At 36.6% G+C, this 25,721-nt stretch overlaps 3 protein-coding genes across 3 annotated transcripts in view; 2 read left to right on the forward strand and 1 right to left on the reverse strand.

The window, feature by feature from the left end:
- The first annotated feature begins 5,030 nt into the window (after positions 1-5,030).
- mrnip (MRN complex interacting protein) lies at positions 5,031-11,479 on the forward strand. The gene is made up of 7 exons (XM_052154684.1): positions 5,031-5,234; positions 6,432-6,491; positions 7,287-7,393; positions 7,689-7,755; positions 8,716-8,846; positions 9,015-9,126; positions 10,655-11,479. The coding sequence occupies exons 1-7, from the start codon at positions 5,175-5,177 to the stop codon at positions 11,354-11,356; spliced, it is 1,239 nt and encodes a 412-aa protein (XP_052010644.1). The 5' UTR covers positions 5,031-5,174; the 3' UTR covers positions 11,357-11,479.
- Positions 11,480-11,618: 139 nt separating this feature from the next.
- On the reverse strand, positions 11,619-18,402 carry sqstm1 (sequestosome 1). Its single transcript, XM_052154678.1, has 8 exons — positions 18,106-18,402; positions 16,556-16,651; positions 14,949-15,298; positions 14,228-14,399; positions 14,035-14,112; positions 13,749-13,927; positions 12,261-12,471; positions 11,619-12,151 (listed from the first exon to the last, which is right to left on the reverse strand). The coding sequence occupies exons 1-8, from the start codon at positions 18,272-18,274 to the stop codon at positions 11,991-11,993; spliced, it is 1,416 nt and encodes a 471-aa protein (XP_052010638.1). The 5' UTR covers positions 18,275-18,402; the 3' UTR covers positions 11,619-11,990.
- Positions 18,403-22,157: 3,755 nt separating this feature from the next.
- mgat4b (alpha-1,3-mannosyl-glycoprotein 4-beta-N-acetylglucosaminyltransferase B) overlaps positions 22,158-25,721 on the forward strand; it is a 117,159-nt gene continuing 113,595 nt past the window's right edge. The window contains exon 1 of the mRNA XM_052154673.1: positions 22,158-22,397. Within this exon, the coding sequence (XP_052010633.1) occupies positions 22,301-22,397 (97 nt within the window). The 5' untranslated portion in view covers positions 22,158-22,300. The remainder of the gene's footprint in view (positions 22,398-25,721) is intronic.

A 25,721-nucleotide genomic window follows, 5' to 3' on the forward strand; every position in this document is an offset into this window, starting at 1 on the left:
AATGGCCAGACTGGTTTGAACTGAAAAAGTCTACAGTAACTCAGATAACCGCTCTGTACAATTGTAGTCAGGGACGGACTGACAATCTGTGCGTTCGGGAAAAGTCCAGAACGGCCGTCCAACCGAGGGCCGTCCGTCGGCACAAAAAAAAGTATAATAAAGCAATATGAACAGCCAACAGTAGGGACACTAATACGATCACTTATATGCAACGTGTAAAAAAAAAAAAAACTGAGGAAGAAGAGTCGGCCTACTAGCCAGTTTGTGATTCGTCCCCGGCCGCAGTCAGATTTGTAATGGAAGCAGGTCAGTTTAGAAAAATGTACAGTTTTGTACATGAGCTGCAGCCAGGACGAAATTAACCCTTTCGCACGTACGATCACACACACACACACACCAGTGTGATTAGAACGGTCAGTGCACCGTGATTAGCTGCTAATATTAAATGTGCTTTCGCGCGTTGGCTGGCGCTGAGCCAGAGACGGACGCGCTCAGCGCTGTCATATCACAACTTAGTTTTCAGTGTTTTCAACCACATAATGTTTCTTTTAAGCAGGGGTGCCGCCAGAAATTCTGGGCCCTATGGAAACCAAAATTTCTGGGCCCCCTACATTTTTTACAGATAAAATTTAACTCAATAAACATGCCCAGTATACTTTAAAAAAGATACTTAGCGCATTGCATAGTTAAAATGTCTAAAGATGAGTACAAAGCCTACAAAAACAAGAAAAAAAATATAGAAATATGTACTTGTTTACATAAAAGGGAGAACATTTATTATCTCAATTGCAATTGCAAGCACAACAGAACATAATGTACACATATTGACATGTACTTTACATGAACAAGCTTTAGCTGGGTCAAACTGCTCAATCAGGAAACATCAGCTAGAACTAACCCATAATTAAATCAGTCCAGGAATAAAACTAGCTAGGCCAAAAGGGCTCAAAATCAAGACACACCAGGAGTAATGCCAGGCCTAAACCAGTCCAGGACTAAACAAGTACTGAACCAGACATCAACTGTTTGTTATCCAGGTCTAACAAAGTTATGTTCAACATCACTTTATAATGGCCAAGCGGCATACCTTTCTGTTGGCAAAATCATGTATCAAATCATCAAAGTTCAGCTTTCTTGCCAGTTTGCTTTCAATGGATAGTATGGCAAGGTGACAAAGTCTATCCTGCAACATAGCAGACCTCAGATAATTTTTTATCAGTTTCAGCTTACTGAATGCTCTCTCGCCACCAGCAACGGTCACAGGCAGTGTGCAAAATATTCGCAAAACTATGCAGACCTGCCCAAAAAACTCTGCAGCTGCATCTTGTAAATGCTGTTGACACCCTGGGAAAGTGGCCCTATATACAGAGTTGAGGTGTTTGACTTCATCTTCAAATTCACAAGTCAGATCAGTGTTGTATTTTGAAATCAATAGGAGAACGAGGTGCAGACAATAAAGCTGACTCTGCATCTGTATAAGTCAAACACACACACACACACACACACACACACACGTAATAATAACCATATTATTTTTATTGGCCTATTTAGTTTTCTTAATATAAAATATTAAAATATCTATTTTGTATACTCCTTATAGCCAATGGTTACTACAGACACATTTTTTATTCAATTTTATATTATTTTTTCTGGGGCATTTTATTCACATTGAACGTCAAGTTTGACAGCATCGATCGTAGCAGCAGCACTGTCACTTCACAGAACACACGACACACACACGGCAAACTGATTTTGTAATTTTTGAAGCGTGTAGATTACTTTTTGTTTTGTAAAGTTATCATCATGTGGCGAACACAGTAGATAAGACGTGTTTAGAGGCTTCAATCTTCGTGAAGTTTCGCGCTCAGGCTCACCTTGTTCGGCTGAGACGGGGACGGGGGACGTGGGGGAAGGAGGACGTGGGTGTGCCGCAGCCGCTGAATCTGTGTCTACGAGACATGATAACCCCGGAGACAGCAGAGATGTTATTATTGTTGGATGTAAATCATAATTCAGTAATTATTTTAACTAAACTAGCTAGATAAAAGCAGGTCATGTAGCAACAAAAATAAGTAACTCTGAAAGTTTTGGAATACAGGAATAGGGCAAGCTACCTTTCTTTTTGGAAAACTGTGTGACATACTGTCGACTTCGGCGTTCTCTGTCTTCTCTTTCCTTCTTTTCTTTCCGTATTTGATGCCCTGACTATTGATGTGACATGCCTGCGTGTGTCACTGTCTGCACTGCATCATAGCAAGTGCAATAAGCAAGAGACGCTACACTAGCGATCGTAGCTCGGACAGCGCAGGTGGAATGAACCATTGTGAGGGGAGGGGTGTGACTGAAACAGTAAATACATTATTTGTTTTTTAAATATTAAATATATGGTCAAAACGGACAAAATACACATTTAGTGCATGAGGGGCCCTAGCACATTTAATGTATGTATAAAAAAGAGAAAAGAAATAAGAAAAGAAAAAGGGGGGTCTGCTCTTCTGGGCCCTAAATCAGCCTGGGCCCTTAGAATCGTCCTAACCTTCCACCCCTTTACGGCGCCCTTGCTTTTAAGTTTTAGGTTTCAGACATATAATTTCATTTCACATACGTAGGTACTAAACAAACAATACAATACATTTAGAGAGACATAGAGTTTGTAAAATACACACTGATGTCTATGGAAACGGCAATAATATTCCTTTCCATAATAATTAGACACGTTTTATTCATATCAATCAGATACACATTGTGAAAGTAACTTTAAAGTTTACTCTATTCTTCTCCCAGTTCACCGGTCACTTACTTTCATGTATTTTGGGAGAAGTGGATGAATTAACGTGTTGTAGCCTAAATCCAACAGATCCGATTCTCTGAACTGTGGCACTATGACGGCGCCCATCGCTCACAGCTCAACTAACGCGATCGTTATAAAGGTGTTTAGACAACAAAACTCACCCACTTGCATTTATTTGACAATCTGAATATCAGATATTTCATGCTAACATGCTAACAAATGTGTGAATATTTTTAATAAAAAAGGAAAAACGGCATAAAGCATATCATCATTCATTCAGTGCTGTTGTGGCTGCGGTGTGTCACGTGACAAGCAATGACGCGTCACCATGGAAACCATAAAGTAAATAACGCAGTTAGACACCCCTTATGGCCCTGATGGGTGCATCTGAACAGGGAGCTGTGGATTTCTGCAAATCACACTAGGCTGCAGGTAGTACCAGAGGAGACAGATTTTTTTTAATTACCTGCTTCATGTAGTTCTACTTGAACACAGGGTCAGTTTCAGCAAATATGACAGAAAGTTAGTTTTATAAGGCCTACTACACTTTTAAATTTGCTTACATTATATTTGAATAGTTATAAGTTATAGTATATAGTAACTATATGTTTTATAATTACAAGTTTGTGTAATTTGAGGTTTCTGTAGCCAGTGACATTTAATTACTTGTATTTTATTTTCAATGCAGATGTGATGGTATTGTACATTTTTTGTTTTTATTTGAAGGCTGAGGCTTCATTAATAAACAACCCCAATTATTATCATCATTGGTTTTGAGATGTTACTTGCTGTGAATACCTTGTCTGATACAGTATTGTGGCATATTATCAGGACATCCTGGCTAGTGTCTGTTGCGCGGCTAGTGGCGAATGGCCGGATGATGGGCCTATTTGGGAGAAAGTCCAGGGCTGTTTTTCAGCCCCAGTCCGTCCCTGATTGTAGTGAGAAGAATTGGAGAATACTACTATGAGATGCGGGTTGGTGCTGTTTTGTTGGCATGAGGGGGATCTACACAATATTAGGCAGGTGGTTTTAATGTTGTGGCTGATCACTGTTTATGTTTTTTGGAGCTTCATAGCTCTGGTCACATTCACTTATATTGTATGGACCTACAGAGCTGAGATATTCTTCTAAAAATTTTCAATTGTATTGTTTAGAACAGGGATGCCCAATACGTAGATCGCGATCTACCAGTCGATCGCAAAGGCAATGATGGTAGATCGCACAAAATTTAAATGTACTTTAGTTAAATTTTCCATCCATCCATCCATCCATCCATCCATCGTCAACCGCTTATCCTGTGTACAGGGTCGCGGGGGGCTGGAGCCTATCCCAGCTAACATTGGGCGAAAGGCGGGGGACACCCGGGACAGGTCGCCAGTCCATCGCATAGTTAAATTTTAATAAAAATAAATATAATGTCTTTCCTTCTTTTAGTTTCTGTCTGACTTGCACTTGACGAGTAAATATTGACCAGGCGATGTTTTGTTTATTCAGTTGCCATGACAACTAGGTTTGCGCATAGGCGCCTTCCAAGGACTTCTGAGAATATAGCGCGAAATTGCGATACTACTGCTCGGATTAGCACAACTGAATGGAATCAGACAGTTTTCAGGGCAGTAGCATCGCAATTTCGCGCTATATTCTCAGAAGTCCTTGGAAGACGGGTATGCGCAACCCTAGTTGTCATGGCAACTGAATAAACAAAACCTCCTCTGGTCAATATTTCTCGTCATCAGAATAAGGTAAATGCCCTGGCTATTGTAATCTATTGTGCTGTAGGTGTTTTGGGTTTAGTTTTAAAACTGAATGATATCAACTTTGAACATTATTATATATTTTTTTATTAATTAGAAGATGAATTCCATTTACATTTCATACATGCAGTAGTCCCAACAAGCATTTTCTTATTTTAAACGAAACTGTGTTTTTTTTAGTTGGTAGATCTTATTGAGTTGGTCATTTAAAAGTAGATCATCACACAAAAGTGTGGGCACCCCTGGTTTAGAAGAAAGCCATACACATCTAGGATGGCATTAGAGTGAGTAGGCTAAATTAGATAATTTTCCTTTTTGGTTGAACTATTCCTTTTGAGGCTTTGTTTTGACTTTTCATAATACATATTATATTAGTAGTTATTATTATTTTTCTAGCTAACTTTAATTAAAAAAAATATATACAATAAGTTTGTAAAGGAAGATATTTTATGTCAGTCACTATTCACTTGTACTAGAGGGCGCCACGCACCTTTTACTAACGAATACTTCCTGAAAGAAGAAGACGGTTGTTGGCGGGAAAACCAAACATGGCTTCTGTTATCTAATAAGTGAATTAAGTCGGGCTGCTTGTGTTTATTCTACGGACTATTCAAAAACTACCCAAGATGGTTCAAGAATTTCATGCACTTCGATGTTTTTCTTGTCAAACCTTTCAAGTACAGCAGGTAACTATGCTTTCTTTCCTTCAATTAATTTAAATTGCTTTCTGATTCTGCTAGTCTTTTAGATGAGTATGCTAATTCACAAATTTAACCCTTGTGCGTCAATTTTAATAAGGTTACGCAAAAATGTCCGCGTCAAAAAACTGGCATAATAATATTATATATTGATATTATTGTCCACTTTCAATGAGTTCATATTTTTAACCAACGTCAGTCCTGATCATAACTACTAAATATTCATTCATTTTCAGGAATATAACCATTTATATTTGGTTTGTTTATATAATGCCACTGCTGTTTTTATGAAAACATAAATATTATTTTCCATATGATAAATGCTAAGGGGGTGTCACAGTCTGATATGTGTCATTAATTATCAACAACAGTGATTTTGATGCATTTTTTTTTTTTTTTGCAGTGTGAGATATAAATAAATTAAATTACTCAGGACCTTAGAGGACAAAAATGTCCACGTCAAAAAAACTGCCATAAAAATATTACATATTAATTTTATTTTCCACTTTCAATGACTTACGTTTTTTAACAAACATCAGTACTGATCAAAACTACCATTCATTCATTTTCATAATTTTAACCCTTTTAAATGCCGGTTTGTTTACAAAATGACATTGTTTTTTTCACACACACACACACACACACAGTTCTCAATGCACACTTTGAAAACACACCCACAGTTTTATCTGCTTCATTTATTCAATTGGCCTGCAGTGCTCTATAATACAGCAAACAGAGAATAGGAAAAAAAGCATGTATTTGCTCCATAAGCTAAACATGAGAAAAATTGTGCCATCTAGTGGAAAATATTTAAAAATAAATAAACTTTGAAGCCAGGGCTTTAAAGCATAATATCATAGAATTCATGATTATGTGCTTTAATGGCACTTGGGGTCAAATATTGCAGTTTCAATTGGGACATTTTTGTCCTGAAGGTCCTGAGTGTAACTATTTTGTGTACACAATGTATTATAGATGTATTTAAGGGAACTGAGGTTGAAATATCCAAATTCCCCAAACAATACACATCTTTGGCAAAGTTTATGCTGTTTACGTTAACAGCCAAAAATGAACGAAAAAAAACGAAAAGAAGAAAATGTCCCGATGGTCGCACAAGGGTTAAATCAATAAACTCAATACAATACCTATTAAATACAGTGGTTAAGTATCATCTTTCTACCGCAGGTGAAAAAGAGTAATAAATGGGTATGTACAGTATGTGGAGAGAAGCAATCAGTTATAAAGGTAAACCTATTTAATTTGTTAACCCTAAATGCATGGGAATTTCACCAAACACTCTTACATATGATTAATTACTTCCGCAATGAACATTAGTTATTTATTATTTTGGTGTCAAACACATATTGAGCTATATTTATAATATATTTTTGTTTATACAAATATTTACACATGTTAAGTTTGCTGAAAATAAAAGCAGTTGAAAGTGAGAGGATGTTTCTCTTTTTATAGCGTTTATATGTGTGTGTATATATAATATTTTTTATTTATTTACTGAAATTGTACCATTTTTTTTTTGTTACACTTTATAAGAGAAAGATTGAGGAATACTAAAGAGGTGTGAGTACAATTCCAAAAAATAAATGAGGTACAGGGGGTGGAATGAGGTCCTGGGACACTGAAGACCCAAAGTATACATTTAAGGGTTAAACAAAGCCTGGCATGACACACACCTCTAGTAGATGGGGTTGACACTGTCAGTAAAAACCTAGAATTTTTAAAACTGTGTTTTCCAGGCCTGGAAAAGATATGGACAAATCTATATACCTAATTTTGCTGCTCTTAAATATTTATTCACTCAGATATTGCTAGATATTGATATTGTGTAGAGTAAAAATTGTTCGCGAGACACCGTAAAGCCTGATTTTGAGCTAATCATTCGTGTGAGTCGGTTCTTTTCAATGAATTGGTCTGGTTAAAAAAAATCGGTCCTAATAAATAATTAGCAAATCATCCTGCATCTTTTAAAGTATTGCAGGGCACTGCTGCATGTTGTTGTTGTTAATGTGTTTGTGTTTGCAGGAGTATGGTCGGGGCAGAGCCGTTGACTGTAGAAAACATGTCCAGAAGCTGAATTCTCTGCGTGGAGAGCTGCTGGAGGTGAACGGTGAAAGCGTCTTGTCAAAGTGGTAAGTAGATCTTGGGAGCATTGTCAAAGGGTGTTAACCATGATAAAATTAACCTTTCAATGGTCACATTTCTTGTCTCACTGTTATTACCTCATTGGAAGTGTAATGGGTGCATCTGTTGAATATTGAGGTAATACTGTGTGTGTCAACTATGTTTGCCATGTCAGTTCATTGTGAACTATAATGATAAAATATGTGTTTGTTAGTTTCTTGAAGCATGATTGCACAAATGAAAAGAATATTAATTGAGAAAAGATTCATGTGGTTTGTTTATGACTATCACACTGTTTTAAAGGGAGCAAGAGGAAGAGGATGATATTGAAGGTGTCCATGAAGATCTTGATAAAGATAATGAGTCACAGGTAAAGCACCAATGTGCAGTCAATCTGACCGGTCAGTGAGGTGATTATCATTAAAAGAACCTCAGAAATGACTTTTGATTAATCAGTAAATTGATTGTTACACAGGGCTGGGTATTGATACAGATATCCCAATTTGATCAAATTCTATTCCGATACATTATTGATTCATATGGGTGTATTTCAGTTATAATGTCCATTTTGCGTACGTATTAAATACATTATTTCCCAGCTAATGCTGCAAATTATACAGGGGACCTTTTAACTTGGTGCATAATGAAAATATTGAGTTTAAAAGTTATTTGTATTAGTTTTTCAGCATTTTGGTCACATTTTAGTTCTCTAAAAATGTACATATACAGGTATATCCATAAATGTATTATATTGCATATATAATACATGTCTTTTGTTTAATGCATAATTCATACTAGAACAGAACAGAAGCTAATAATCGCTATCTCTTTAAGAAAACTGGCAGTTTTGTCAAGAGTGTCTGTTAATGAGCGCATATTAACGAGAGAGGACTCGAATGACTTTGTTACTTCATCTGCGCTATTTGTGATTAGAATTAAATGTTTATTTTTTTGTTTTGGATGAACAATTGATTGCAAAGAACAAAAAAGTATATAAAAATAGTTTATTTCATGACAAATGGATCTCGTCTTTGGACACGCATAAGGGACAAGTCAAATCAAACTTCAACTCTCAATACGCAGTGAAAGGAGGTTGAAGTTCTTCGCCAGTATACGACTGAATAACTGGTGAGTGAAATCTGAACAATTACCAGGCAGTGGTTAATCACAGACAGAGTTGTACATATAGTAAAAGATCGATCTTGGGATTTAAGAATCTGTATCAAGATCAATCAATTGAAGGTTGCGATGCATGGGGAAAATATTTTTTTTTACCCAGTCCTGTAATATTATCAGCAGCACTGGCTTTATAGTCATTCTCTTCCTATAGCAGGGGTTGACTGCTGTTAGCCGCTGGACTAAATACACTGCTCAAACAGCCGAGGGCCCAATGGGAGATGAAGATGAAGAAGAGGAGAATGTTTACACAGAAAGAGACCGATTCAGGAGCCAAGGAAGTAGGTCAGTTGCATGTTAAGGTATCCATATAACCTCCATACTTTTTTTAAGTACTCAGAGTCAGTGTGAACAAATTGCTTGTCGCTGTACAAATTGTGTACTTTGTTTTGTGCAAGCAGACTGTTAAAAAACTTCATTGACCAATGATAATCATAATTATTTTCTGAACAGAAAAAGGATGAAAATCTCCACACCAAAGTCTGTTGGTGGCTCTTATGGTAACAATGAGGAAGAGGATGTAGGGTGGACTGGTTGGCGGGAGGTCAAGGGACGATCGCATCAGGTAAAACCGTAATGACTCAGATACTGAATAAATTGCTCAAATACTGGTTGAATGTCCCATTCGCGAAACTGTGCTAGTGACATTGGGAATCAGAAATGTCCTTCACCAGTAAAGTGATCATTCTCATAAAAATTTCTTTATTTTCATAATTTACTCACACTCATGTTATTCCAAACCGGTATGACTTATGTTCTTCTGTAAAACACAAAAGAAGACATTTGGATTTTGTTAGGGATCTTGGTCACCATTCACTTTCATTGTTTGGGAAAGAACAGTATCAACATTCTTCAAACTACAGCCGTGACCAAATGTACTGGCCATGGATGTAGGGCTGAATGATTAATCAAAATAAAATCTACAGTAAATCATGATATGATGTAGCGTGATTTATCAAGATGCAAGAGCTGCGATTTTTTTTTTAAATAAATGAATAGTCTGCACATGCTATAGATTCACTGGTTGCACATTTTGGAGATGGGGATTAAATATCGATATGTTAAAGTATTGTGATATTAACACACCAAATATCAATATTATTATTATTTAAATTTTTCCACAATAAAATTGTGGTGATGGGAGAAAAGTTCTCTTTTCCAGATCGATCTAGAAAATAGGCTAACATATAATTATTTCTTAACTTATTACTGGGTTCCAAAAAATAATGAACAAAAGTGTGCTGATGGCCTATCACAAAAACATTTACGCAATGAACATGTTCACTGTGAAGATGGTGTGTGAATCTGTTTTTTCTACTCTGTGCTTAACTGTATTTTTTATTTATTTATTCTGTTTCTGTTACCTTTTCTTGAACAGTATTTCTATTGGCAGTAGAGCACGTTTGCCTATAGTTTGATTTTGGTTAAAAGATCGTAAGAATTAATGTAAATAATCAGTTTAAATTGCAGTAATTTATTTCAAAATAATGTCAATTAGAATGTAAAGAATTTATGTAAATAAACAACAAAAATCTTTCAAAAACAACTGTGCAAATGTAACATTTATTAACTAAAGTTGATTAAATTTGATCAAAAAGAGACATGCTGTTTTAAGTATTTACATATATTTTGATATTTAAAACATAATTTTTCATGCCTTTCAGTTTTTAGAACATTTAAAAGATCTCCTATACCTATTTTTTTTATATATATTTGAAGTTAAATATGCGTATTTTACTAAAGATATATGGCACCTTAAGAAATATGACAATCATGAAAGCTTTAAAAGAGAAAATCAGTCGTCATAGCCAGACAATTACTCATCATAATAGCAATTATTTGTTTGACAGTTAATCATCTGCCAAATTTCTAAATCGTGACAGCCCTAGGCCAGTTGTTTTTTTACAAATGCATTTGATGATATTTTATCTGTAGAAAAAAATTCTGTATGTTGGAATTAGATTAAAGTTTAAATTTTGGAGGTACTTAAAAGCCATTGCTACTCGACCTAATGGTATGTAATTATCAGTGTCATAATTTAAGAACATAATTTGGATAAAACGTCTCAGTGTCTCTTCTTAAATCTATTGCAGCCACTACAGCCTAATGGAAAGTTCAAATCGTGGGATAAAGGATATGCGTCCAAATATTCCTGCTCTGGAAGGCCAGATGATGTGGCCTCCTGTGCTAGCACACACCTTGCATCATCGTCCCCTCAGGATCTTTGCAGTTACCCAACAGCCTCCACCAGTTCCACATACACAGTTGCAAACTTGAATAAAAAGCAGTATAACACTTCTTATGAACCTGCAACTGTTGAGGTAAGCAAACATCTTCCATTGCTTGGCAAGGATCCTTCTGCACCAGCTTTTCAGAAGTTTGGTGAATCCAAGCTTGAGAAGAAAGACTCTAAATGGAATAAATTCCTCACCGTCATCCCCACTCAGCCGGAAGATGAAGGCGATGGTTATCAAGTCCATAATTTGTCTCCTTGCGGTGATAACACTTTGATGCCTGATTCCACAAAAGGACTTGCAGACATTGGTTCTAAAGAGAGCAGGTGTCGTCTGGATATGAATACAAATGCTGGTGTTTTGGGGCAGCAGATGTCTGTTGGTAACATCAGTGTGGATCGAAGTTCTTCCAATCAAACCAACAGTCATACCTTTACCTCAAAGCCAGCTGGTTTTGAAAAGCCTGTCTGTAACCACACTCTACCGACCAAGAGGCCATGTCCAAGCCCTTTTTTTAACTCCCTATTCTTCACAGATGAAGACTTTGATGACACATTTTAGCATGTTTCAATTGAATCCTTCTATTAGAACAATCACGACTCAAGGATGTTTAACATAGTAAGTGAAATGTTATATTCTCAGTCCAGTTCAAAATAAGCCAAACACAATGAATATTTTACAGAAGCATTTTATTAAGGATAGAAAATACAGGATTTTAGAAGACCCAATATTTACCTGATTCCATCTGTCTATTCTAACTAACAATAAGAATACCACAGGTTTCTGCTTTGTCTAAAATATTTGTGCAAATAGAGTAAGTTGGTAAATGCAAACTAACAAATCACCATTGCATATTTCAAAGCAGAGTTAAATGCCATTAACCAACCACTTAAATGTATGTGTAAAATATAATATATATATATATATATATATATATATATATATATATATATATATATATATATAGTGTAAAGATAATATGAAGTTTTACATTTATAATGCTAATTTAAGAAATGTTGACTAAAACTGCCCAAATAATGCTAGTTACCTGAGTGAGTAATTAATATTGTTAATATTACGACAAGAAATTGTCATTTAAAAAGTATGGAAAAGCTAACTTAATAGAAAATGCTTTAGTATTCAAACATCATTGAGTAAATATGGCCCAGGTCTTCTGTGTTCCTGTGCTTCTCCTTTACTTCTGTGAGCTATTTGATTTGGAGTACTGGATGGTGTCGAGAGCTGCTCCGATGTCATAACTTTTGGTGTGGAGCAGTCTGGTTAGCCAGCCACCTTCATCAGAGAAGCCCATGGAGAGCATCTGAGAAAGGGACTCTACCAGCCTAGGGTCTGCATCTGAGAGAGAGTGAGAGATGAAAAATTAGGTTGCGTGAAATTCTTTGGTTTGCTTGGAAGCGGAGAACTCGATTGGTTTGTTTTTTGGCCAAGTGATGAAGCTATTTACCTTGAGGAAGGTGTGGGTAGAGCGCTGCCTCTCGTAGACCTGTAGGGCCCTGTGTAGTGGAGCTTGTGCTTGTTGCGGCACTTAGAGGAGCTGGAACATCATTCGCCCCATCCTGCTCCATCCGGAGTACCTGCACCTCTCCTGTGGAGGGGTCCACCTCTTTAGAGCTCAGATGAGTCCATTCCTCATCACTGCTTGGGTCTTTCTGTCCCTTTATAACATTAAACATGATCAGGAATGCTAATTTATAATCTTAATAGGATGTGTGGGCAACAGGTTCAGAAATGAATGACGCACTAATACAAAATGTGTGTGCTGTTAGTGATATCCGGTTATTTAGAACAACAACTGCAGATATCGATAGTTGGGTGGTTCTGAAAATACTGATAATTAAACAACTTCAAAAGAAATGTAAATAATTGTTTTATTCTCTCTCTACACGTCTTCCATATTTCAGAGAAACTGGTCTCAGTTATAAACTTAACACTGAAATAAAAATTACAATTCTGAATAGCCTCTTGTTAGGCTCACATAAAAAGCAGCCTCTGCTTTAGCTTTAACAAACTCTTCAACTATTCCATGCTGTGTCCGGAGCAATCAAATTAGTTGTTCAAAAAACACCTATAAATTTTAGAAGAGCAAAGCTTACAAATTTCTGTCATTGATCCTGTTTACATGCACACAATACGCTGATAACTTCCAAAATCAGCATATTTTAAAAACCTGACAGCAAGGAAACCGTGTTTACATTAGATTTAGCCGGGTTATTCTCTGCTTTTGACGCAAACTCGAAGAGACGTGCACACAACACTTGCTGTAAGAATGGAAGTAAATCCATGTCGATGTATTAAGCCGTTTATGAAAGTCGTTTAATGCATTTACATGACCACACACATTGTCGACACTGTCACCCAATTCAATATAATTCCACACAAGACATTTTCTTTCATACAACACGAGTTGTGAGCTAATTGTTTTTCCCGCGCTCTTTTGACTGACAGGAAATCATCAGCCCTCATCATCGGCTGTATTTAAACATTTGGCCGCTGTCCGATAGCACAGACAATTGCTTTTATTGGCCAATACTGATGTTTGGCCGATACATTAGTGCATCTCTAGTCTCTAGAAATTAACCAGGTGTTGGGGCAATATTACTATCAAAAGTGACAAAAATGCCTTCAATATTTGAAATATGGGGGCAAAATTGCCCCCACAATTAATTTCTAATGAAATTGGAATTAATATCTATCTATCTAGAATATATTTCTTATTATATTATTCTAGGCCTAGTTAAATACGTTTTAGAAGGTAGAAAAAAGTATGACCGTATATATTTGGTAAAATATTGTTAGAAAAGAGTGGCCATTCATAAGAGGTAAAAAAAAAATGCAAAAGGCAATCTCATTTCTCAACTTGATAGCTTTGTCTTTGAAAACTTGAGACGCTGCAGTCCTGAGACTTTATACTATTGGTGCTTCTGCAAATTACCTTTGTTCCCTCACTGATACTCTCTTCAGAAGCCTGACTTCCTGGAGCCGACCCCCTGGAGAGTAGCCCGATGGATCCACTGTCACTCTGACCACTAGGTGGACCACTGGAGGCAGAAGGAGTTGGTGTAACTTTGGTGCGTTTCCCTTCATGCTCAACATCGATGTCCACATCTATGCCTGCAAAGAACAGCATTTTTGTTGAGCCAAACGGTCATCAATCAAGTACCCAGATCTTTTTGAAAAGGCTAAAACAAATAGATTTTAAACCAAAACAAGCAACTTACCAAAAGGACTCAACAAGGCTGCTACTTCCTCTCCAATGTTCTTCAGGTAATCCACATTAGCCTGGGAAGGATTCGCACCTGTGGATTAAAAATAACATAGTTGAGAAATACACAGATGTCACCAAAAGCAGGTGATGAAGGAAGCTGATGGAAGAATTCTGTTTATTGGCCACTTTGAGCAACAGGATCTCACCATTCTCTCCTGTGTTTTGGGAGGTATCCTGATTTTGCTGGTCTCCAGATGGCCTGGGCTGAGCCTGGCATTGGGGGTGAGCTTGAGCCTGGCATTGGGGGTGAGCTTGAGCCTGGGCATTTGCCCACATGCAGTGTCTCATCTTGCGCCAAAACTTCCCACGAGGCTGCCACTGCACACAAAATTGAAATGTAATCGGATTGGTCACAATCTTCTTTCTAAAAGCCACTTTAAACGGGGAAGGAATTGTTGCTTGCAATGCTAGGGAGTAGTTAACTAAAAGCAGTGACTCTACTAACTTAACTATTTTTATTTTCTCCCCAATTTGAATTCCCAATGCCCTCTAAGTCCTCGTGGTGGTGTAGTGACTCACCTGAATCCGGGTGGCGGAGGACGAATCTCAGTTGCCTCCGCTTCTGAGACCGTCAATCCACTTATTTTATCAAGTTGCTTGTCGAGCGTGCGTGGAGGCCCACGCTATTCTCTGCGGCATCCACGCACAACTCATCACGTGCCCCACCGAGAGCGAGAACCACACATTATAGTGACCACGGGGAGGTTACCCCATTTGATTCTACCCTCCCTAACAATTGGGCTAATTTGGTTGTTTAGCTAGTTACTGAGTAGCTTGTGGCATGGGCAGATACAGTTTTAATGTAGTTTCTCCAATGCTGTTAATTTGTAGTAACATGACACTCAAAGCAGGAAAATAGCTATTCACCTCAAACATGTTGGCCATAGGGTGAAAGATGGGTAGCAAAGCGTGCTCCTTGTGGAGGCCTTTAGCCTGGCAGCTAGAGCACAAGTCGTAATCTGGGCAAACGGTGCACTTAAAACGTGTTCCAGCCACCGGTCCCTCACATCCATCGCAGGTCACTCCTGTATGCACTAGTGGAGTGTGATGAGGGTGAGGCCCCATATGAGGTGGTCCAGGAGGGCCCATATGAGGTGGTCCTGGTGGGCCCATATGAGGTGGTCCTTGAGGACTAAAGTGGGGGGCTCCATGAGGTGTGGTAAATGAGAACCCAGGGAACCCATGAGGTGAGGAGTCACGTTTGTGCTCCTTTCTTTCTGCAAAGTGAAATAGAATTATTATTAAAGGAATATTTCTGATTCAGTTCAAGGTAAGCTCAATCGACAGCATTTTTAGTTTTAATTTTGACCCGTCTCTTTTTTTTTTTTAATTGTTATTTAAAAGGCAAAAAATTGGCATACAGTGCGTGAGGCACTTGGAATGAAAGTGATTGGGGCCGATACATAAACGTTAATCTACTCGCTGTTTAAAATGTTTAGCCACAAAACGTAAACAATAAGTGTGTTAACATTATTGTAGTGTGATAATCACTTTAAAACTTTTTCTGTGTGAAGTTTTATCCCATTTTACAGCTTTATTGCCATGGCGATGTAACACTATAAACACTCAAACCCTCAAATGACTTTAAAAATGATGCTTTAAACAACTTTACAACACATGTAATGCACAGTTTTAACAAAAGAATGAATGTTAGTACTTTTATAAAATTATAACCTTCACTTTTCTGCCTTTTTAAACACTCCAAATATTGGCCCTTCCTTGTAAGTGCCTCAATGTGACCTTGATTTTACCTTTTTTTTTTTTTTTTAAGAAAAGGAGAAACTGCCTAAATACCTAGAACTTGGTCAGGTAACATACCGTAATACATTACATAACCAGGCTGCCACTATACAAATACCAAATGTGTGACCTTAAGTGTTTCCTTTGCCTGCAACTATTAAAAATTAAAAAAGCGAGCAGTGTGTAAGGTAGCTCAGAACACTAATCATGTATGCTTACAATATAGGCTCAAATGCCAAGAAACAATACAATCATTGTAGAATAATAACAAATACCTAGAACTTGGTCTGGTAACATAATACATTACATAACCAGGCTGTCACTATAGAAATACCAAATGTGTTTCCTTTGTCTGCCATCTCAGGTGTCTCAGGGCAGCTGTATCTACTAGCCTACACAACTAATGTTGTGTTCATACAATACTCTCAGACAAAGTAATAGATCTCCTAAGCCTTTTTTTTTTTTTTTTTTTTACAAATATGAATCTCAGCAGCTATTTAATGTATTTTTAAACCCATACATTTATTTTATTCAGAACTGCAATCCTTATCCTCCTTTCCATTCTTGTAGCTGAATTATTTTTTTTTTATGTATATCAAGTAATTTGTATCCTCTTAAATAGCTCTACAATTATGCAATTAAAATAAACTGCTAATTCTACAGTATAATTATCTATAAAGCTTTGCCCAGGCCTTAACACATGATAAAGTATATTGTATATGTATGTTACTTACGCTTGATGAAGAGACGGAACGTGTCATCCTTTACCAGACCCAAACCCATCATGAGCTCATCATCAGAAGAGAAAGCGATCATGTCATCATCCTCGTCTACAGAGAGAGTTTAGATAAATGGGGATTTGTTTAGTCCAAGATTAGGCTGTTTTCCTAGTCCTAATATTGCTGCAGATTTAGGGTTCTGTCAGTGTCATTTTCCCTTATCTGCACAAACATTTGATTTAAAATTCTGTCATCATTTACTCACCTACATGTCGTTCAAAATCTGACTTTTTGTTTTTCCATGGAACACAAAAGGAGGTGTCACCATAAACCTTTATGGCGCACACGCGGGGGTAAAAAAAAAAGATGTTGGGCTCTTTTTTGTGTGAGTGCTCAGAGAGCAGCGCTACACTACATCTTTTCCACCTGTTGTCATAGTGATTTTTAAGTCACTGCAAATGATGCAGTGGAAAGAAGTTTGAGAGGGTAAAATGTTTTAGTTTTTTGGTTTTCAATAAATTAATTTACTTGTTTCAAATCAAAATCGACGAGTAGAAGTGAAGTGTGTGCCGATCAATCGCTATAAATAATATGAGCCATGATTTGTGTGTCGGTAGATGAAAATCTTTAATAATATTCCCTATAATTAAATGATCCATATCCAAATGTAGGCAATAATAACATTTTCTAAGCATAAAAAAGGAGCGTGTCCACATTTCTATAATTCTAATTCATTGAATACTGTCCATTTACACTACCAACTCCTTATGAATGTGCTGTCTGTGTTTAGGTCGCTGGTGCTTGAGGAGTGGACAATATAACCAGATGGTGACCGAGCAATAACCGGAGAAGAACCTCAGAATTAAATTGTACTTGTCCCAGCTCATTAGCATTTTGTGAGTGTGATTTCACCAAACCCACTTGCGCCTAGACTTAGCACATGCTTGCACAAAAATACCAAAACTTCTAGGCCACGGCCACTGACTTTGTGTTTATGACATGGCATAGTGCTGCGCTTAACAGTAGTGGAAAAATGTCCCACAATGAAAGTGAGTGGAGACTGGGGTTTACATTCGGCCTAAAATCTCTTTTTGTGTTCCATGATGAAATGATGAAAGACTTCTCATTTTTGAGTAAACTATCCTTTTAACAGATTAAATTACATACCACAGTAAGACTTGCACTGATTCCTTTTTACAACACTTATTTGACTAATAATGACGTCTGCATTTTCATTAGGATGTAAACGTATGCAAGAAATGCTCTTCCACCATTGGTGTTCTTTTTAATGAGATGCACAGCTCATGAATAATACATCACATTGTCTCTACTTCAACAAATCTAAAACCTGAGAAACTACATTCATAAGTAGAATTATTTCATTATAATTATTTTATTAATGTCCCTTTGTTGAAGCTCATGAATTTAAAATTTTGCTTTTGGGTTTTAATGACAAAATTATACTTTTTTAAAAAGTATCAAAATTGAGAAACGACAATCATTATATGTTATATATTAAAAGGTCTGAATACTTTTTAACTAATTAAAATACAAATATGACTTACCTTTGTAGTGCAGTTGAAACGGCGTAGTCCGGAGACCGACGAAAACATCGAGCAATTTTCGTTTCAAATACTCAAAACTTGTTGACACATCTTGATCAATGGCAAAGCGACGGATCTCCTTATGGCAGTCGTCCTTGCCAAGCATGTAAGCTTTTACGGTCATCGACATTATAGCGGTTCTTGCCGAGAAAAATTCGCGAGTAAAATCCAACTCCGCTGAAAGTGTTGCGCAGCAGAAAATACACTTCTTGAGTACGCGATTCAGTGAAGAGAGCGCTGGAGAATGCGTTTCCTTCGTCAGCCAACAGTTCAGTATATAAGCCCGAGCGTCATATGCAAATGTTAGCGAGGATTCAGCCAATCGTTGAAGCGAGCGCAAGTTAAGGGGCGTGTCCATGCACTTCATGACAGAAGGGACGTCACGTCCACCGCCATCATAGGACAAGGTTCATGTTGTCTTTTGAGCACGAAGTAGGTTTGAAAACAGAATAAACGAGCTCAGGTGATCAGGAGAATGACATTGCGTTATGTGAGGGGAAATTCCCTCTGAGCTCATTTATTTTTTACAGCCCAGCCTGATTACTATTAATAATAATAACGTATTTTTGCTTCCCTATTTCTACAGATTGGTTTGTAAATGTCCATTCCTACTAATTTAATTTTCCCCCAACTTTTTTGAGACAGTAGGCCTATATGTTACATTAACACCCTGCTGCTTTTGAGTAATTTAATTTCAACAGAAACCGACACCGCTCTTTCAATTACTGTCAATATAGCAGTAAATACATTTTAAAAGGATTGCTCAGGGGTTATATATCCATTTATTAATGTAAGTAATAGATTTCTTTATGATACTAATGTAATGACAGAGAAATAGCTGTGTCAGAATCTGTGAGCATGAAATCTAGATATCCATCTTGCAAGCTCTACTATCCCACATAATGGTGATGTATGCTGAGTGTGTGGGTGGGTGATTTATTTCTGCTATAGATACGAGCTAAATTAAGTGCCGTGTCATCATGAATTAGTAGGCCTTAAAAAGGCCTATTCAACATGGCTCCTTGAAAACCATTTACTGCATGCTACTTTACTGTTTTACTGAATAACATTTTAAATTTAAGCTCCACAAAATAACATGGATGGTCACAGTATATAGTTTAATGATTTCTAATTCATGTAAAAAAATAAATAAAACTAATAATATTAAGAATAATGTAATGTATTATGGCCATAATTCTAGTTATGTCTGTGTATTCAATCATAATAGTTATAATAATTTATTACAATGTTTCAAACTATTTTATATTTCAATGTTTTTATTGTATTTGATAATTTTTTAGCTATAATAAGTATTTTTAGTTATTTATTGTGAATTATTTAAATAAGTATATAAGTAAATACACTTTGAATACAAAGCTATCTTTAAATATATATTATATATTTTCCATATAAGCAAACTGATCTAATTTCAACTTTTGTTTTTAAATGTAACATTTCAACTTTTATGTTTTGTTATATTCATTTGGGCATTAGGTTAGGGCAACACTACAATGCATCAAGTTCATGCTCCATTGCCTACATTTTTAAAAACATTTCCATTGATAAACAATAAAAAAAATTTTGTCATGGTGACAGATGTGATGAGGTCCTGTTTGTTCTAGAAATCACATGAACTTTCTTAGGAGAGATTGTCGTCATTCTGGAGGAGCGCGAGGGCGTGTCTGTGTCACCTGACTCTGACTCACGCGCGTCATATGATTTCCATTGTTTACATGTAACATCATGCAACCTTACAGCATTGATAATGAGATCGCATTCTCCTCACAAATTATCTTTTTAATTAACAACTTCGTACATTTATCAAATTTTCACTTTATTTCTTTAAATTAAGAGCATAATGCCCAAATAGTTGAATGAGGTTAGTGGGCGTGTGCCTGTAAATGTTTACTTGGTGACCTGTCTTAAGTTTTAAGGTTCCTGTTATCAATTATTTATCATTGCCTACAGTTATATTTCAAAAGTTTAACTCAAAGACATGTAAACTGTGTAGTTTTACATGGCTCTATATATATATATCCTTTTTGACGTCCAGAAGTAAAAGTATGTTTAGTAAGCTGTGTAATATCAAAACAATGATAAAACGCAATCTACTGTTAAGTAACTATGGGTATACCTTACTTTGTTTTAAAAAAAATATATATATATATAATTTTTTATATTTTTTTTTTGTAGGTTTTTTTTGACGAATTTAAAATTTTCTGACATTAAGGTTTAACCAAAATAATTCCTCCAAATCTTTTATTTAAATTTACTATTTACTAGAAACGACAGAAGTACAGTATAGGATTATCTGGTTGTAAAGCGAATTTTGCATCAAGGTGCCATTAGATGTCGCCAGTGCCTCAGACGTCATTAGGCCTATTGGAGGCTATGTGCAAAGTTGTTTTAAAGGGACAGTTCACCCAAAAATGTAAATTCTCCCATCATTTACTCGCCCTCATGACATCCCAGACGTATGACTTATTTTCTTCTGCAGAACACAAATTAAGATTTTCATAGGAATATTTCAGCTCTGTAGGTCTATTTAATGCACGTTAATGGTGGCCAGAACTTTGAAGCTCCAAAAAGCACATAAAGGCAGCATAAAAGTCATCCATAAAACTCCAGTGTTTTATTCCATATCTTCAAAGTTATATGATAGTCCTTCTCCCTGCCCAGTAGAATGCAATATGTATGAAGAATGTGAATCACCAAAAACACAAGAAGAAGAATGTGAAAGTTAAAGTGGAGATTGACTGAGCAGGGAGGAGAATTTATAGTAAAAAAGGATTTAAATAATGTTCTGTTTCTCACCCATACTTATCATATTGCTTCTGAAGACATAGATTTAACCTCTGGAGTCTTATGGATTACTTTTATACTGATTTATGTGCTTAGGAGCTTCAAATATTTGGCACCCATTCACTTGCATTGTATGGACCAAAAGAGCTGAGAATTTATTAAAACAAATCTCCATTTGAGTTCAGTAGATAAAAGAAAGTCATACACATCTGGGGTGGCATGAGGGAGAGTAAATGATGAGAGAATTAACATTTTTGGGAGAACTATTCCCACATTAATTAATAATGTTTTCACAGAAGTAAAGATAACTGTAGCAACAATCATAATTTAACAAATATAATAGTTACCATAGATTATTTATTTTTGGTATAGAATATTATATTAGATAAAAAGTGATTTTATTGGATAAGGGATATTATTTAATTATATTAAATGCACCACACCCCCAAACATTTGGTAAAAGAGAAAAGCTCAGGATGTCCTCTTAAAGATATTAAATTATATAATGATATTAATAAATCATATGTAAATTGTAGTGCTCCAAATGAATGGCTGGTTCTTCAAGTACCGTACAGTAAAGCTGCAGACCGGAGATCTCCAATTGGGGGCGGAATCTCCGAAGAGGGCGGGGTTACTCCAAAGGGGGCGTGACTTCCACTCACGAGGGAAAGGGTTACTGTGCGATAGTTAGTGGTTCTCTGCCATTTTTGCATGCGCTTTACTCCCGCCCCTTTTGGGAGCTTTTTCAGGTCATACGGTTGGTCCGTGATGACCTTTGATTTTGCCCGCCTTGCCGTATATGAGAAGGGTGGAAATTAAATAAATAGGCCTAATTCAATACACCGTATGTGCCAGCTCTTCATTGCATTCATTTAGCAGATTGCAGAGTAATGTTTTTTTTTATATTATGAAATTGAGCAACTGTATAGGCTATTTTAATATAATACAGACGCAGTTTGATAGAATACAATACCTCAATAAAGTTTGGCCCTTCGGAGAGAAAAAAAATGTGGGCATCTCTGCCTTAGGTGATATGTGTTTTGTTTCTGACCGCATGGAGGAGCAACTGCACCACGAGCCCGTCCAGATATTCGCACGATATGAGAATGAACACACACACATTTCAACACCCACTCACACTCACTCAGGCACACACACTCACTCCCGTATAAACGCCATCTCCCTGTTAAACGAGGTCTTGCAGTGGAGCAGTGAACACAAAGCCCTCCCCTCTCCCTCATGTGAGCCCGCGGCTGTCATTAACTCACAGACGCACCTCGGCAGCGCACGCGCCAGACGCGCTCCAGCACGAACACGGGTTCGGTTCGGACATGATACCGGCGCGGACCCGGAGATGAGGCTCAGAAATGGCACCTTCCTAACAGTCGTACTCTTCGGGTTATGTGGGCTTATATCCTTATCGTGGTACACAGCATTCAGCAATTCCAAAGGTAAGATACAGACTCTCCATCTGAGCGCGCGCCGGGGGCGTGTGTTTACTGTTTTGGAGTCTCCATGCCCATATACATCGCGTCTGCAATTGAAATGCGTTTCTTATTGCAATCTGTCAAGCGTTCGGATGCGGCAATGGAGCGCGTGAGCTGCAGAATAGTGAACAGCTGTTTGTGCGATGCGCTCAGTGGACGGTGCTGGTGGCTTTTATTGGCGTCCTTATTTGTGCACCTTGCCTTGAAATGTTCTTCAAACTATCAAAGAGGCCTGCTGATATTTATTTTACACAAAGAAAATAACATTGCCTCTCAGTTCTAAATTCTTAATAGTTCAATTTATAACCATAGCTACCAAGAAGCCCTCCCTGCTGAATTGGTGCTTTTGTGTTGTGACCAGCCTTTGAATCAGACCATGTTAGTTTGTAACAATCATCTGATGTTGATGCCGAGTTTTCTCATTTCAAACATTTGGCTTCTGATCACACTGAAGGATTCAGTTGTTGTCATAAAGCCAGATAGTTAAGTTACATTGCTGCAAGTGCAATTTTGTGCATGGATCTTGTCATTTGGTTCCTTGCTTGGTCTGAAATGATGTCCAGTTTGAATCAATTGGTGATTGATTTCTCATAAACATGCGGTGGAAAAGGACTCATAACTTACCGCTAAATATGAGACATGTCTGACCTCAAAAATGGGTATGATGAGGCATTACAGCATTCTTTATTTCAAATCATGATCATGTTTTCCAGAATTACTCGATGGCCCTTTTTCATTTAGTCAAAAGTGTTGCATTTTTAGATTCAGTATGAAATCAAATTTAAAGTGAGCTCTAGAGACTCATGCAGATAATTTACTCTTTGGGACACTCAGACATGGATCTGTATTTATGAATACAGTTCAAAGGCCTCACAGGTACATCTGTGCTCACATCTTTGATTTCTGATTCAGTAGCAAATACAGACCATTTTCGAGCAAGTGTGAATTAAGGTCTGGTTTTCTGGCAGGTGATAATTTGTTTTTCTCTCTGTCATTTCTTTTTTTCTCTCTTCTTATTCATGTAGTGTAACTTCACCCTTTTGTGTTTTTAATTTTTTTTCCTTTTTCACTCTGCAGACCAGCACTTGAATGCATCCATAATTTGCTTTTGTCCTGTCATTATGAACATCTCCACTTGTGCATGTTTGTAGTGGACATCAAATCTTATCCTTATCCAAACATGTATTCACTCAGGTTCAGAATTGTGTGACGCTCCTATTGTTTTGGACTGATTACATACATAAGACTGCTTCTTCAGTCTTAACACATAAGGTCTGTCATACATGCTGTAATATACCTGAAAATGACTTTAAACAATAAATGTTTCAGTGCATCAACATACGGTTTCTTTTTCTATTTGTCGTTGCTATGTGCAACGAGTTTCAGCTGGTTTTGTACGTTTTCAAGTTTGTCCATTTTCTTTATTCCAGTTGAAACAATTTAGACTTAATATTCATTGTCTTGTGAGAATATGTGGTCGTGAGTGCATGTACTGTCATGAAAACAGTCATGAACAAGTTTGATTGATATTTCATGCTAAACCACTCACACACACACACACACACACACACACACACACACACACACACACACACACACACACACACAAATAACTGTGCAAAAGTTTTAGGCACTTGTGAAAAATGTTGCATAATGAGGATGTCTTCAAAAATAATGACATAAACAGTTTTCATTTATCACTTAATGTCATACAAAGTCCAGTAAACATAAAAAAAACCTAAATCAATATTTGGTGTGACCATCTTTGCCTTTAAATAGCACCAATTCTCCTACTTACACCTGGACACAGTTTTTCTTGGTTGTTGGCAGATAGGATGTTGCAAGCTTCTTGGAGAATTTGCCACAGTTCTTCTCTCTATTTAGTCTCAATTGCTTCTGTCTCTTTATGTAATCTCAGACTGACACGATGTTCAGTGGGGGCCATGACATATGTTGCAGGGATCCCTGTTCCTCTTTTCTATTTGCAAAAGTAATATTTGTGAGTCTAAAATTCATATTTCCAATTGACACACTAAAGATGAATATATAAATAACCATCTTTTGACATACTTTAGTGAAACATCTTATGTGCCTAAAACATTTGCACAGTACTGTGTGTGTGTGTGTGTGTGTGAGTGTGTGTGTATATCCATATATTAGGGTTGTCGATTGAACACCTTAATTCAGTGCGATTCATTTTACAAAAAATAACGCGTTAAAAGAATTAACGCAATTAATCGCATACCCTCGGACCATAATAAGGAAGATTCCTGAGAAATGCAAGCTTGTAGTACCACCTGTTTACTCCAGAGGGCAGTAAGTGAAATTTCAGCTGTGTGAGCAACACACAGTTTATACAGTGAACAAAACACTTCAGTAGACAGAACAACACAAACATGCGTTACGTTCTTGTGTTCAAAACACTTGATGGAGTGCAAATGTGAACTAAGGGATCTCAAGATGTGTTTAAAGATTGAGTATTAAACTATATTTAATTTAACACGGTGACTTAAACATTTTATGTTTATGACTCAACACACGCAAGACACTACACAAGCATGTCTGACGCAGGTGTACATTGATGGGTCCTTAAACAAGCCCTCATAATAAATCTCCAACTGATTGACAAATTCACTTGTGAAATGGATTGCTGTGAACTGTGTGTCAATGATTGACTTATGATCAATAATATGGTAATAAACAATACATTGTATTCTAAAGCTGCTTTTTGTATTGTCTTATCAATGATTAACTCTTCTGCCACAAGAATGTAATGTATTTTAATTATCTGATATATATATATATATATATATATATATATATATATATATATATATATATTTAAATATTTAAAGATAACTATGTATAATTATATATTGATATAAATATGTATAATCATTATATATTGAATTATTGTTATATGAGGGGCTTTCTCAGCAAATATTTGTATATGTGATTAAATGCGATTTAATCGTGATTCATTTATCGGGACATCATGTAATTAATTACATTAAAAATTGTTATAGATTGACAGCCCTAAAATATATATATATATATATATATATATATATATATATATATATATACATACCGATCAGCCACAACATTAAAACCACCTGCCTAATATTGTGTAGATCCCCCAAGTGCCTCCAAAACAGCACCAACCCGCATCTCATAATAGTATTCTACTATTCTTCTCACCACAATTGTACAGAGCTGTTATCTGAGTTACTGTAGACTTTGTGAGTTTGAACCAGTCTGGCCATTTTCTGTTGTCCTCTCTCATTG

The sequence above is a fragment of the Xyrauchen texanus genome, chromosome 23, assembly GCF_025860055.1.
Source record: "Xyrauchen texanus isolate HMW12.3.18 chromosome 23, RBS_HiC_50CHRs, whole genome shotgun sequence".
Lineage (NCBI taxonomy): Eukaryota > Metazoa > Chordata > Actinopteri > Cypriniformes > Catostomidae > Xyrauchen > Xyrauchen texanus.